A 13,173-nucleotide genomic window follows, 5' to 3' on the forward strand; every position below is an offset into this window, starting at 1 on the left:
TAGACAGCTATGGCCAGCAATGTTGACAAAAAGTTGATTGGAATGAAAAATGTGTTGTGAAAAATGGTGCAATGAGCCATGGTGTTGGCTCATTGTGTTTGATTAAGCCATGTCTAATACTTAGATAATTACAATAAACATCCTTTTTGAAATCCTGCAGACACCTGGAGTAATTACAACTAGTCGTGAAAATGTAATACCTTAGTATGTTGACCTCTTCTTTGTTCACTGAAGAAATGCAGTCACCAGAAGAAGCAACTTGCGTCTTTACAGTCTTCAACTCATGCTCCAGCTACAACAGACAAGAGAAAGAATAAAATAAGCTTAGTGCACCAACAGTACACCAATGGGCTGTATACCTGGCAGAAACACTCTCCCGGCATACAAATCCCTGTGAAGTAATGTTGCACAGTGATGTCACAAGCACCGTCCAGCTTTCCGCTGGGGGTAAAAAAGCTGCTCATAGATGACGACAATCATAGGTCTTAGCTTTGAAATAATTATCAACATAATGCACTAAATCTTAAATGTACAGCTGATAAATAAAAGAAAAAGGAACAAGATGCTTTGCTATTAATTGTGAACACACAACTAGATAAGGTACAAAGGTATCACATTTCACAGGTCAGGAAAAGCTTTATTTGCCAAAAAAATAAAAGGATCAGGGAAGTACGTCATTTGTGCTAGCTTGACTTTGACAATATTAGATGGAGATGTGCTGCGGAATTTGGTTTGTTTTGTTTCAATTAAAAAAAAGAAAAGGATGACCCACAAATACTGGCTGACAGATCATCAGTAGAACAGGAGTTTCAATTAGCTAATCAATCACTGCTATGTTCGGACGATTACTTATTAATAATCGCAACGTAAACATCAAGAAATAGGATTCTTTTAACAGACTGGTTGTTCTTTTCTTTGATTAAATCAAGAATACCTAGATCTCTAGGTTTCATTTTGTTAGCAGAATTGTTCTATCACGGCAGTGCAACTATAGGTAGGCATGTAAAAGGGCTAAACTTTGAAGTCTAGTGCATACTTACCTTTTGCAGCTGCTGGTTGAGCGTCCCTATCTTTTCTTGTGCCTTACTGAGCTGGGCCTGAATAGGAAAAAAAGAGAAGCAAGTGTTTCTAACACAAAAAGTGAAAATTTACCTATTTTAACACAGGCTTTCCCCCTCAGGCTATTATAAGCACTCCACTTACCCAATCCCAGTATAGGCACCATTTATTTACTTTAGAAAGGTTATTTAACCCTGAACAGTTTAGCAAAGACAGATTTCTAGATGACTTATTGAACTGGATGTGAAGCCTGAGCCTGGCGCGCCATCATAAATTATTATAACGCGGTTCTGAAAAGCCACTAAAAATGACTTTTCAGAAGCCTGTATCAGGCTGTAGACACTAAAAATGAAAGCCTGAGTGCTTGGTTGGGTCACTCAATGCAAACCTTAAAATCTTAAAACTGCCAAAGAATATCAAGCATAAAAAATATGCAAAGAGAAAAAAGAAGAAGAAAAAGACTGTCGCCACACACCTCCATCTCTGCATTGTGGTTTTGTGTCCTCAGAAGAACGTCTTCTGCCTCTTTGACTCGTTTACTGAGTTGAGGAGAATACTCATTTGACGTCAGCTCACTGTCATAAGACTCCAGTATAGCACGCATGCCATCACGTTCCTGAAACAGAAACATTCAAGCAGTCATGCAGCAGCAGCAAGTTCAAAACCCGAGGTTTCCCTCAGTGTACGATAAGCCTGGGGGGCACCAGGCTTTAATTGTGCCCCCACCAGGCTAAACATTATTTATTATCGGGTTTCTAACACACCAGTGACAGTGATAGCAAAGGCAGGTAAAGAGTTTCTCTGGTGAAACGATTGGAACCACCATGGCAACCTGTGGTCAGGATTGGACCCTGAGGTCATTAATTTACTGGAGCTAAGTAAATGTTTAAATGTTGTTAAGGTGTCTTCCGATTACACACAATTACCAAGTCACATTTTCAATTTTTTTTTCAACTTTAAAAAAATTCTTTAACTACAAAAACACAGTGGACAGTTGAATGGCTGCTCTAAAGCCCCCTTCATTGAGCTTAGCAAAGTTTCTGAGGGAAACCAAAAACACCAGACACCTGTCGTTTCCAGCAGACATAATACAGCACATACAACCAACTGGCCAGTTCCCATTGGGTTGGTAGGTGAGGAGCAGTGCTCGCCGATTTTGAGGTTACAATCGGGAGGTTTTACAGACACCAAAATACATTACCTTATTGCCAGAAAACGGCTGGATGGTGTTTTGTTTTTTTCTTTAAACACTTTGACTGCTTCTTCCAGCAGGAAAGACCCAAATGGAAATACAAAACCATGCTTTAACTATGTCAATACTGTCTGTGTTTGATGAACGTGCTTTCTGTAAATTATTCTTTTGCTGTTCTTGCTGTATTACTTACTCGACACTGAAGCCTATCAGAGCAACTGCTGTTGGTTTAGTTCTTAACTTTGAAGAATTTGTCTAACACGATGACTGGCTTGCTTCAATGTGGCACTAATTACTGAGCTGAAAAAAGTTCAACTTTAACAAGTTAATGCATGTGATAAATCAGAAAACTTTAACAAATTTATATTACATAATGTAGATTAATGAATCTACCTATCTTGACCTGAAAGCACCTCTCTCACTGAGGGTCAACGAGTTCACAGCAGCGTATCTCGACATATGAAGAGCATCGAATGACAGCGAAACACAAGTTTATTCCCAGCAAAATATGTCTGAATGCTGAAAGTAGCCAATATTACTCATTAATCCTTCTGTCAGACGTGATGGACAAAGTGGAAATGCCACTCAGGGAACAACATATAGATGAGCATGGAGATGATCAGGGCAGCTGCCGCGCAAACGTCTCCCACCGCCATCCCTCTCCCACCGCCATCCCTCTGTGCAGAGCCATAGAGGGTAAAATCCCTGTGGTGGAGTGAGCTCTGAGACTCCCCTGGAGGATCCCGACCAGCGGATATTTGAGAATATGAAATCGTCTCACACAACCAGAGTGAGAGATGCTGAACAGACAGAGGACTTCCAGCTGAGTTATCTCTGTAACGCACAAACAGACACGGGCAGCGGCGAAGTGCAGCTGTGAGAACGACGAGAGTGCATGGATGGGACAGAGGAGAAGAGAGAGTTGTGAGGATGAAGAGGGAAGCCAGGAAGAGTCATCGCTCTCTGAGTGAGATTGTCTTTAAGGAGTGTGCATGCAATGCGACTAGCTGCAGCAGCGATGAGCAAACAACTGGTGGAAATATGCGACTGCTGACCTTTTCACACGAACTACTTCTCAGTCCAATGCTCCTAAGGACGCTTGTAAAAGGCATTGTGGAGGAGCATTGTTGTGATGAAGTACTGAATTGGAATTGCCGCAAAGGGTGGCAGGTTCTTAAAGAGACAGGAGTTAATGTCATGGTGTCAGACACAGCTGCAATGCCAAGTCAAATTTCTTTGAAGTTGTTTTTGATATTCACAGCATTTTCATTACAAGTGAAGGTAAAAGTGACTAAATTGTGCTTTAAAATGAGACTATATGCCTTGGAATATACATAATACTGCCACTTTAAAAGAAAGAAATTTAAGTGGAGCCATAATGACATCTTCAGTCACTCTGCTCTGAAATTCAAACCCTGATTTTCATGCAGTATGTGAAATGGTTTCAAGTTAATTTTTTTTTTTTTACTTTCCGGATGCAGAGGTCGCACAATAGCAGCATATAAACTCCGATTAAATAGAGCACAAAAACTTACTGAATAATTGTATTTTAGATCTCCAGTAAACAAAAAAATCCCCCACGGATTGCTAAAGAAAACAAATTATAACAATGTAAATGAATGTTATGCATTTGGAACGTGCTAACACAATGCAAGCGCTCAAGCTAATGTGCAAGAGGGAATAGAAAACTAAACATCACTAGGAACACAAGTAAAAACCAGACAGAACAAATAGGTTTAGAGGTCAACGTTTGCTCCAACCACCAGGGCTTCCAGATGTTTGTCTATTAACCTGCAGGGAAATTCAATTTATCACTTTTCTGTGATAAAATGAAAAATTTAATTTAAAAACAAAGATGGCACAGGAGAACAGAGTGATAAAACCCATTGCTGTTTTCACCATCTATTGTTGGAAATTGCTTTTCTGTCAACGTCATCTGGTGGCTAAAGATTTCTGTGCCCCTAATAGGTCAGTCAGTCGCCCAACAGTTACATACTGTAGGTGATGGTAAGTGCAGGTATTTAGTGGGTGAAGCCTTAAGGTAAAGATTAAAAAATAAAGATAAAAATCAGTTATTTGAAACTGAAAAGAAATGCTGGACTAGTGGGCGAACCATTAAAAAGCTTTTTGCTCGTGACTCGGAGGCCGAGCGATGAACCTTCCAGCAAACGATTACGCTCGTCACCACGTTCCGTCATGAAGATCAACACATTTTCTTTAATTAAAGGGACAGCATTAAGTAAAATAGATGTTTTTGAGCCTTGCGTAACGTAATAATGTGTTAAATTACAAAGTCAAATTTATGTTAAGTCATACTTGATATTTATAGCACTTTTACAACAACTCCAGTTAAAATAATTACTTGATTGTGCTATAAAATGGCACTATGTAGCTGAAAGACATAATGCTACCCCTTTAAAATGTGTTGTCTTATCTAATAATTTGAAGCCAGTTCTTAACTGATTTGCTTTTCCAGATGAAGAGCATATTTAGAACCTTGTCATGATGTCATCATCATCTCATCCAGTTTATGTTTGATCCTCCCTCTTTCATTCTGCATTTTTGAAAGACAGTCATCCCTGGTATTGGCAAATGCCAGGAATGTATGTAAACGTTTGAATTTGAGAAAAGTTACAAGAAAAACATGTTCTTGTTAAGTTTTCTGGAATTTGTATTTAAGTTTTTTTATTCCTTTGTTGTCATTGTGCAAGAAACCACAACGAAAGTCTAAAAAAAAAAAAAAAAAAAACTTTGAAGGCACTGAAAATAAATATATTTAGATCCATAAATATACTTAATTAAATAGAGTAAATATACTTAAAGAATATGGTAAAAATAAACAAACAAGTGAAATGTTAAGACCAGACAATGACCAGAATTTGGATGAATTTGCATTGTTCAGGGCAGAAACAGAATTTTGCAAACAGAATTTGTATATAGCAAACAGAAATAATTTTAATTATTCTAATTAACCTAAAACAAGAAACATTTGGTCTGATTTAACTTCAGATGCTGAGAAAAAAAATGCATATGTGTCATCTTATCTAACATATGTAAATATCTGCTTTCAACTGTGTGTGATTAGTGTGCAAAGAGATTGTAGATGACCTGGGGAATAACACAATGCTGAGAAATCGATATCACACGGAGGTCTAGTCAAATACTGCAGTGGGAAGAAGCACGGGATACAAGCCAGAGGAGTCACATGATAGCCAGCGGCCAGTTTGGAAAAGCAAGGAGCGATGGGAGAATGGAGAGTTATGTTCAAATCCCTCCTGCGGCCAATTTTCGAAGCAACTTGCTTTATAGATGCATACTTGGAGTATGTGTGTGTGTGTGTGTGTGTGTGTGTTTTTTTTTTTTTTTTTTGACTGCCAGGTACCTTGGTTAACAAAAGCAGTCGTTTCTGTAGTCGTCGAATGAGCGCATCCTGAGCCTCTCTCTTCTTCTGCTCTTCCACGGTTCTGCCGCACTGCTGGGTCAGCTCTGCTCTGACCTCAGACTGGGAATGCTCCAAGCTCCTGACTCTGACGGGCCGATACAAATGAATTGCGTGGGGACAGATTTTTGTGTGCAAAAGTGGAGGGAAGGGAAAAAGGAGAAAGCAGATTGATTAGGGCTGAACGTTCAGACAATTTGGGAAGAGCAATTTAAAGCCAATTTCTAGTAATATTTCCTCAAAGTCAACCTACCTACCTACCTACCTGCCTGTGTGGCTGAATGATGAGCATCTAGAAATCATTTGAGGCAGAGATTTGTGTCAAGTCTGATCAATAGGACAATAATTACAATGAAGGCTAATAATTATGCTGCAGAAGTCCCTTTGCAGACTCTCGCCCATTCATCATCCTGCAGTTTTGCTGTGTCGTAATGAGCCCAAAACGATCAACACAGGAGAAATGCTTGTTAACCAACAAAATCTGGGCACGAGCGCAGCATTAATAACAGACAGCACGCATGCAGTCCCTGCAGACATCACCTCAGTCTAAACAGGACGAGTTTAATTAGCAAATTCCCATTCTCAAACACTCATAACCTCACAGACACACCAACGGCTGCCGTCAGGAGTGCTATCAGAGTCAGGACCACTTTAATTAACTTTGTGACAATTAAAGACTTCACAGAGATAGACTCTTAATAGATGCATGGAGACAGAGAGAGAGAGAGAGAAAGAGAGAGAGAGAGAGGGGGGGGAGAGGACAGAAAGAGAGAGAGATGCAATGCAAACAGAATGAGAGAAATAAGTCTGAATCAAGAGAGATAGGGAGGGATTTTGTGTGTGAGTCAGAGTGTGTGTTACCGGCTGCTAAGTGTGTAGTTCTGCTCTTTCAGAGCAATTTCTCTGTGCTGGATCTGAATCACCTCCCTGGACAGATCCTCCGGTTTCCTGCAGACAACAAAGCACTGGGTAGTGAGCGCACGCATATGCAGAGAGATCACAAAAAAGAAAAAAGAAAAAAACTATATGAGAACCAGAGTAGAGAGAATGTTAGAGACGTCACTCCATTCTGTTAGCCACTGGGTGGCTCAGTAATAAACCGAGTTAAATTCAAATTATTGTCTGGTGATGATAACATTTTCCGCCACAGAACTGGGGGTTGCAATATAAAATCCAACGCTGAGACAGTATTCATCTCAAATGAATGGGAAAAAAAATAATTAAACATTGAACAAAACACATTCTGTAAATTTTGAATTATTTCCATATACACCGCATATGGAAAAGTTTGGAAAGGACTCTGCTCTAAACATGAGAAAGCAAACTTGGTGTGCAGTCTCATCATATCAAACCTCCCTCATGTCAGGCCCAGCGCTGAGGCTGGCCTGGCCGGGGCGAAGCCAGCTGCTGAAAACACATGGGAGAGCAGATGCCGTCTGCAAGAGCAAATCAAACACGAGATTTCCAATTCGACCGGTGCTCCGGGTAGAATGCTCTCACTTTGTTCTGTGCTTCATCATGTGCTGGTACCTTCCAGCTTTTTTTTTTTTTTGACCAAAAATAATGTGCAGCACCTGGTTCTTCATCGACAAACAGTGTAAAACAAACTGGATATATTGTGTGGTGTGGATGTGTTCCACCTGGTCCAGAGATGATTCTACAGTAAATGGGTTTATGTGTATCAACACGTGCATGCATGCATGTGATGCGCAGGTCTTCAGTGCAAGCAACATGTCAGAACTGCTACGCTGCTCACGCGGAAGCCTCCATCTGTTCTAACAAGTTGGCCAGGCGTTTCAGTGAGCTGAGGTGCAGTCGTTTAGAAAGACTAAAGCGCCACCTACAGGTCTTATTTTTGTATTTCACTAAAAACGCACTGATGATAAATATATATTCTTTTAAAGAGGGCTCTTCTGCTCATTGACACAATCATACTGACCTTATGTTGAGTCCTGTAGACTGTCCGATGTTTTCCCAGACCTGCAGCTTCTCAGCCAGCCTCTAAAAGTGACCGAACATCATTTACCGTCAAAACAAAGGCAACAATATTAATTTATGTATTTATTATGGATGCAAAAATGTGGAAAGTCTACCGTAGGAGATTTTTGTTTGGTAAATGTTTAAAATTAAGAAGAAAGCAAATCATTTGCATTCTAATGAGCAGTATATAATTTTTTAGTTTGGAAAAAAATATATAAGTTTGATATTTTAGCAGTGGTTAGGAGTTTGAAACTCCTGGTTTAGACTCTCAGTTATGCTAGTCTGAATATAGTATCCACAACATTTTTTGTAGGCAACTGTGACAGCAGACAGACAGTTTACCTCTTTCTCCAGCTCTATGTTGACCAGCTCTTCTTTTTTCTTCTCCATTCTCTCCAGTTTCCTCCTCAGACCCTCCACCTCCTCCTTCAACAGGCTGCAGTTCTCCCTGCTGTCCCTGTTCAGAAGAGAAACCCAAACTCCTCGTCAATCGCAAGAATGAAATGTTTGATCTGTCATCAAAATGTCTTCACTTATTGTTCATGGAGACAGTTTTCATCTAACATACTTTAAATGACAGCAAATACATATTATTAATAAAAGGAGTTAGTACTTCAGTTTTGACATTACATGTCTGAAGAATGTGGGGCTCCAACCATAATCTATAACCAAAGTTCAGAAAACTGCAAGAAACTTCAACTGTATGGGTTTCCTTCCAAATAAAGCAGTGGAATAAACACAAATAAAAGGAAGCAGATGTACCTCAGGAAAGCGTTGTCTTCCCTGAGACGCTTCACCTCTTTTTCCAAATCTGGAACTCTTGCCACCTCGGACTTCACGCTCTTCACGATGGCGATATCTTGTTCCTGGAGGGCAAGGCGTCTCTCCATCTCCTGCAAATTCAGACAGAAAATCAGTCAAAGCAGAGCTAAACTATTGTGAACTGAAAATGTAGGCACGTTAATACAAACACTGATTTTATCGAGTCTGAAAACTGAGGGAAAAAACTAAAACTAGGGTTTCCTTTTCTCTTTTTGTCCTTGTGCAGCTACTCACATGCTGCACTGTCTACATCTTTTATGCGATATGAAAATCACCATGTCATCGTTATCTTACTGACTTAATTTAACCTACAAACGTTTGTGTTGTGCTCATTTTAGGATGAGTGTGAAAAGTTCCAAAAGTATTTCTAGCACTTGAACCTTAACATGTTGGACATGTAAAATCAAAAAGCAAATTAATTACGAAATTGTGGGTTAATGATATATGGCTTTTCTATTAAATGTAATACATTTTTTATTTATTTCTCATTACCAGTCTGAAAAGTTTCCTGTAGTAGTAAATGAATCAATATGATCATGTTCATCTGTGACTAATTTATTTCAATATAAATACAGCTGCTCCGTTTTGGTTTTTTGCTGCAAAGGTGATTCTAGAAAGTATTGACCTGGTGGGTATTAATTACGCCAAATACTTTCTTTTTCTTTATTTTTTTGCAGAAATTTTTGTAACTCTTCTGATGTAAAAGTTAAAAGTTGGCTAAACTGTGTATGTAAGTGCAATATACCTTGATTTTGATGACATGCGCTGAACAAGAAGACTGTTCTGCTTGGAGGCTTTGGCAAAGTTGAGAAGCTTCTAAATACTTTCTGGGGGGAAGAAAAGAAGAATTTTGTATGATTAACATTTTTCTCAGTGTTGAGGAGCAGGATGTCCATGATGAAACTGGAAGGATCTCTGGACCTGCGCTGTAAGTCCAGCTGTTCTTGCAGCTCTTGGTTCTCCAGAGTTTGGGCAGAAATTGTTGCATCTTGGGTTTGAATCTTCTGCCAAAGGTCTCTGATTTCATCTCTCAGAGACGTGACAGTCTGGATACAGCGAGCAGTTCAAAGATGGAGATCAAGAGAGACCAAAAATCACAAATTTATTCTGTGTGTGTGTGTGTAACCTGGTCGGCTGTTGCCAGTTTGGCGTCTCGCTCGTCCAGTTTCTTGTTGAGGACGTCCAGGTTCTTACGAAGAGAACCGTTTTCCTCCTCCTGCTCTGACAGGCTCTTCCGTATTTCTTTTTCTTTCTCCTCTAATTTTTTTATCCGTTCCAAAAGTTCCTGATTGCGGTCAACTTCATGCTGCAATATTTAAAAATAAATAAGTAAAAACTAGGTACTTCTTATGATGACAGAGTTGGCAGACAAAAGTAACAATTTGCAGCAAATACTATTAAAGCAGAAGCAAATATCCCTGTGCTTGAGAGCGATATGGGCTTAATTTTGTTTTGAGCTGCAAATAAAGTTTATTTTGGTTATCGATTAATCTATTAATTGCCTATTCAGATTTTAATTTAACCTTAAACCTTTATTTATGTAATATTATAAATACATTAAAAAGATGCAAATAGAAACATCTTTTAAAAATAAAAAAACTCAACAATTTATTGCCTAAATGGAACAGCATTCATTTAGTAAATCTGAAGCAGTTGAAGCTAAAGTTAGGACACTTCAAGAGTTTTGGCTAAAACATATTTACATAAAAAGGATTTAGCACACTGTCAGATACCCAATCTATCAGGAACGACACAAATATTGTTATCAAATCATCAGTGCATCTCTATTAGACACTGAACTTGTCTTGTACCTCCAGGTTTCGAGCGCTTTCAGAAGCTGCCTTCTCAAGTTCGAACCGAGCTCGTTTGTGACTCAGCTCCATCTGTTGCTTCTCCTGGTCCAGCTGCAGGAAGCGGTGCTGAGAGTGAACCCTCTCTGCTGCTTCCAAAAACTAGGAATAAATAAATCAATAAAATGAAAATTAAATCCAAAAAGCCAATGTCAAGGCTAATTAGTGTTTTTGATAAGTTCAAGTCTACGTAAATGATTTCTTCGTACCTCCATGCTGCGCTTAAAGTGAGGCTGCAGGCTCCCGCTCCCCGACTGCTCTGACGGACACTGTGGATGCTCATGGCGACTAATGAAGGTATTAAAGGACTTCAGGGTCGTTAAAATAGTGGTGTCATCTTCCAGATCCATTTTAAATGTTCTCAGTGTAATAGAATGCTAACAAGAGGCAAACAATATTAGTGAAAATCATCATAACAGTGAAAGAAAAAACACATGAAAATTCAATCGCAAGCAATACTTAAGCGATTTTTAAAAATGACTAACCATAATTATTAAGGTCAAATATTATTTTTCATTACATTTTTCATAATGGATTGATTACAAAATAATCTTATGGATGATTCAACCAACAAAAAAAGGTCTCTGGCGTCAAAATATTCTGACAGTTTTGGTTTTTGCCAAACATTTCTTCTGTTCTGGCGACCAAATAATTTATTGGACTTTGTTTCTTTCTCACATGACTACCAACAAAAAAACATTCTGGTTTTCTTGCTTTGCTTGGTGTAGTGTACGTTTTTAAATTATAACTAATTAATAATCCATATTGAAGCAGAAGGTTACTGTTATATTGTCAATAGTTAAACAATTTTATACATATAAGCAGAAGGTTGTTGTGGGGTGAACAAAAAAAAAACATAAATATTAAGGCTTACCTAATCTGATTTAGCAACTTCAAGATAATTATGGAAATTAATATTTTTTAAGAACTCAGTTAACCTGTTAAATCCAACCTCAACAGCACTGAATTCCAAAGTCAAAATGACAAAACAGAAAAATTGCAATATACATGTTTAGTCTTCATATTTATCCAACGAGACAACCAAATATTCTAAATAGGAATTACCAAACCAGTGTATCAAAACTCAAGTGTCATAAGCTAACTTCTTTGACAAGCTAGAAGAATGACGTAAAAATGACACATTTAAGAGCTAAAACCTAGCTAAGTTCTCAGATGTATCAACTATTTTGCTTTTGCTAAGTTGCTCTACTGGAGTAGTTGTTCTGCTAAACCACTCATAAAAATGAGTTACAGTTTAAACTGACAAGTTAACGGCCACCCACAACATGCCAGGGGATTCTTATGAAACAAAGCCTGGAAGGAATAAGACATTACCTCAGTAGTGCTGTTTGTAAACATAAACCAGTTCGCTGTATATTGAGTTGCTCCTGCTAGCTGTGTTAGCAGCAATGCACCGCTCTGAAAATCCCTCCAGTTCGGGCGATGCTTCTTCTTCTTGTCGGTGTGCGAGCAACGTTTTGGTTCATTACCGCCACCTATTGGACTGGAGTGTGGCTCGGGATGCTAAATGCTAGACAAATTCATAAACAAAAACATAAAGCAAAAAATAATAATAATAAATGGAGTAAAAAAAGAAATACAGAAGATAAAACTATATTCTCTCCACTAAGTTTTCTTCTTAAGGTACATCAACAAAAAAGAATAAGAGTCTGAACTGGAATCGTTTTACTCATAAATGGTCAGTAAAAGCAGATAATTTTAGATCTTTGAACATCAATGTTAGATAAATAATCTCCAACTAATATAAATGCATCTTTATGGATCAGAGCTGATCAAGGAAATCCATGCCACTTCTATTCATTTCAATAATATATTGACCCAAGGGGGGGAATTAAATTGATTATATTTTAGTTTAGTAAATTGATTACTAAACTAACATGCAGTTTAGTTTTTCTACCTTTTTTCTCATTCAAAACAATAATGAGAACTTTGCTCTCCTTCAAACCATTTTTCTTTCATCATAAATCTGCTCCTATTGATTTAAAGTTAGTTTATGATTCCTTTAAATAACTTGTAGAGTTTTTGATGCATGTTCAGGTGAGGTGTTGTTCAGGTATGTACAGTATCTTTCATAGTTTTTATTGGACCTTGGTTAGGTCAGATCCAGCTTCCATCCAAAACATATGCTAATCTCATATTTAAAAATTATTTCCTTTTTTTATTGTTATTATTTCAGTTAGTTCTCCTTAACTGTCTGTTTGTATTTCTACTCTTGATCAAAATTAAGTGAGTTGTTAAGCTTCCAGTACCAATTCTGTTTTGTGCACATTGGTTTATTTATTTATTTGATTTTAACGTGTCTATGAAAACATGTTAATGATTGAATACATTTGTAGGAACTGACAGTTTTTTGTGTTGTTTTTTTTTTCAGACTAAATGTATTGCTTGGGGAAAAATGGATGGATGTGTATAGTTTTTAGATCACTTTTCTTAATTCATCAATTCACACATAAAAACAGTAAGATTGTTACTGTTTTTATTTTGGATTTAAAAAAGTATTTATTAAAAAAATAAGGAATTATATTTTTACATCCCTAGTATTTAAACACTAGAGGGCGAGAGAGATTTATATTCTTCTATGAAAACCTTTCAAACTGGCAAGTGATGCCACTCCTAATATCTGTGTTTTAGATGTTTCTTCTGTTTTTTTTTATAAACATTGGAACTTATTTCAGTTCAGAAATTCCCAGCATTAGTTTCAAAAGGTATTATACCAGTACTGTGAGCATCATATTGAATACGGGGATGTTTTATGCATAAAATATTCCCATATTGTAAATCTACTTCTCAATCTGTTTCTTTGCCACTAA

The 13,173-nt window shown here is 37.8% G+C and overlaps 1 protein-coding gene across 1 annotated transcript in view; it reads right to left on the minus strand.

Annotated features, from left to right (window-relative positions):
- Window positions 1–11,789, minus strand: part of mad1l1 (mitotic arrest deficient 1 like 1) — a 40,835-nt gene extending 29,046 nt beyond the window's left edge. The window contains exons 1-14 of the mRNA XM_055056661.1: window positions 11,678–11,789; window positions 10,552–10,719; window positions 10,304–10,444; window positions 9,619–9,798; window positions 9,414–9,538; window positions 9,238–9,319; window positions 8,433–8,563; window positions 8,013–8,127; window positions 7,630–7,691; window positions 6,552–6,638; window positions 5,634–5,778; window positions 1,535–1,675; window positions 1,041–1,097; window positions 201–292 (exon numbers count right to left, since the gene is read on the minus strand). Of these exons, the coding sequence (XP_054912636.1) occupies window positions 201–292; window positions 1,041–1,097; window positions 1,535–1,675; window positions 5,634–5,778; window positions 6,552–6,638; window positions 7,630–7,691; window positions 8,013–8,127; window positions 8,433–8,563; window positions 9,238–9,319; window positions 9,414–9,538; window positions 9,619–9,798; window positions 10,304–10,444; window positions 10,552–10,719; window positions 11,678–11,701 (1,550 nt within the window). The 5' untranslated portion in view covers window positions 11,702–11,789. The remainder of the gene's footprint in view (window positions 1–200; window positions 293–1,040; window positions 1,098–1,534; window positions 1,676–5,633; window positions 5,779–6,551; window positions 6,639–7,629; window positions 7,692–8,012; window positions 8,128–8,432; window positions 8,564–9,237; window positions 9,320–9,413; window positions 9,539–9,618; window positions 9,799–10,303; window positions 10,445–10,551; window positions 10,720–11,677) is intronic.
- Window positions 11,790–13,173: the final 1,384 nt, after the last annotated feature.

Source organism: Poeciliopsis prolifica, unplaced genomic scaffold, assembly GCF_027474105.1.
Source record: "Poeciliopsis prolifica strain line A6 unplaced genomic scaffold, Auburn_PproV2 SCAFFOLD045, whole genome shotgun sequence".
Classification (NCBI taxonomy): domain Eukaryota; kingdom Metazoa; phylum Chordata; class Actinopteri; order Cyprinodontiformes; family Poeciliidae; genus Poeciliopsis; species Poeciliopsis prolifica.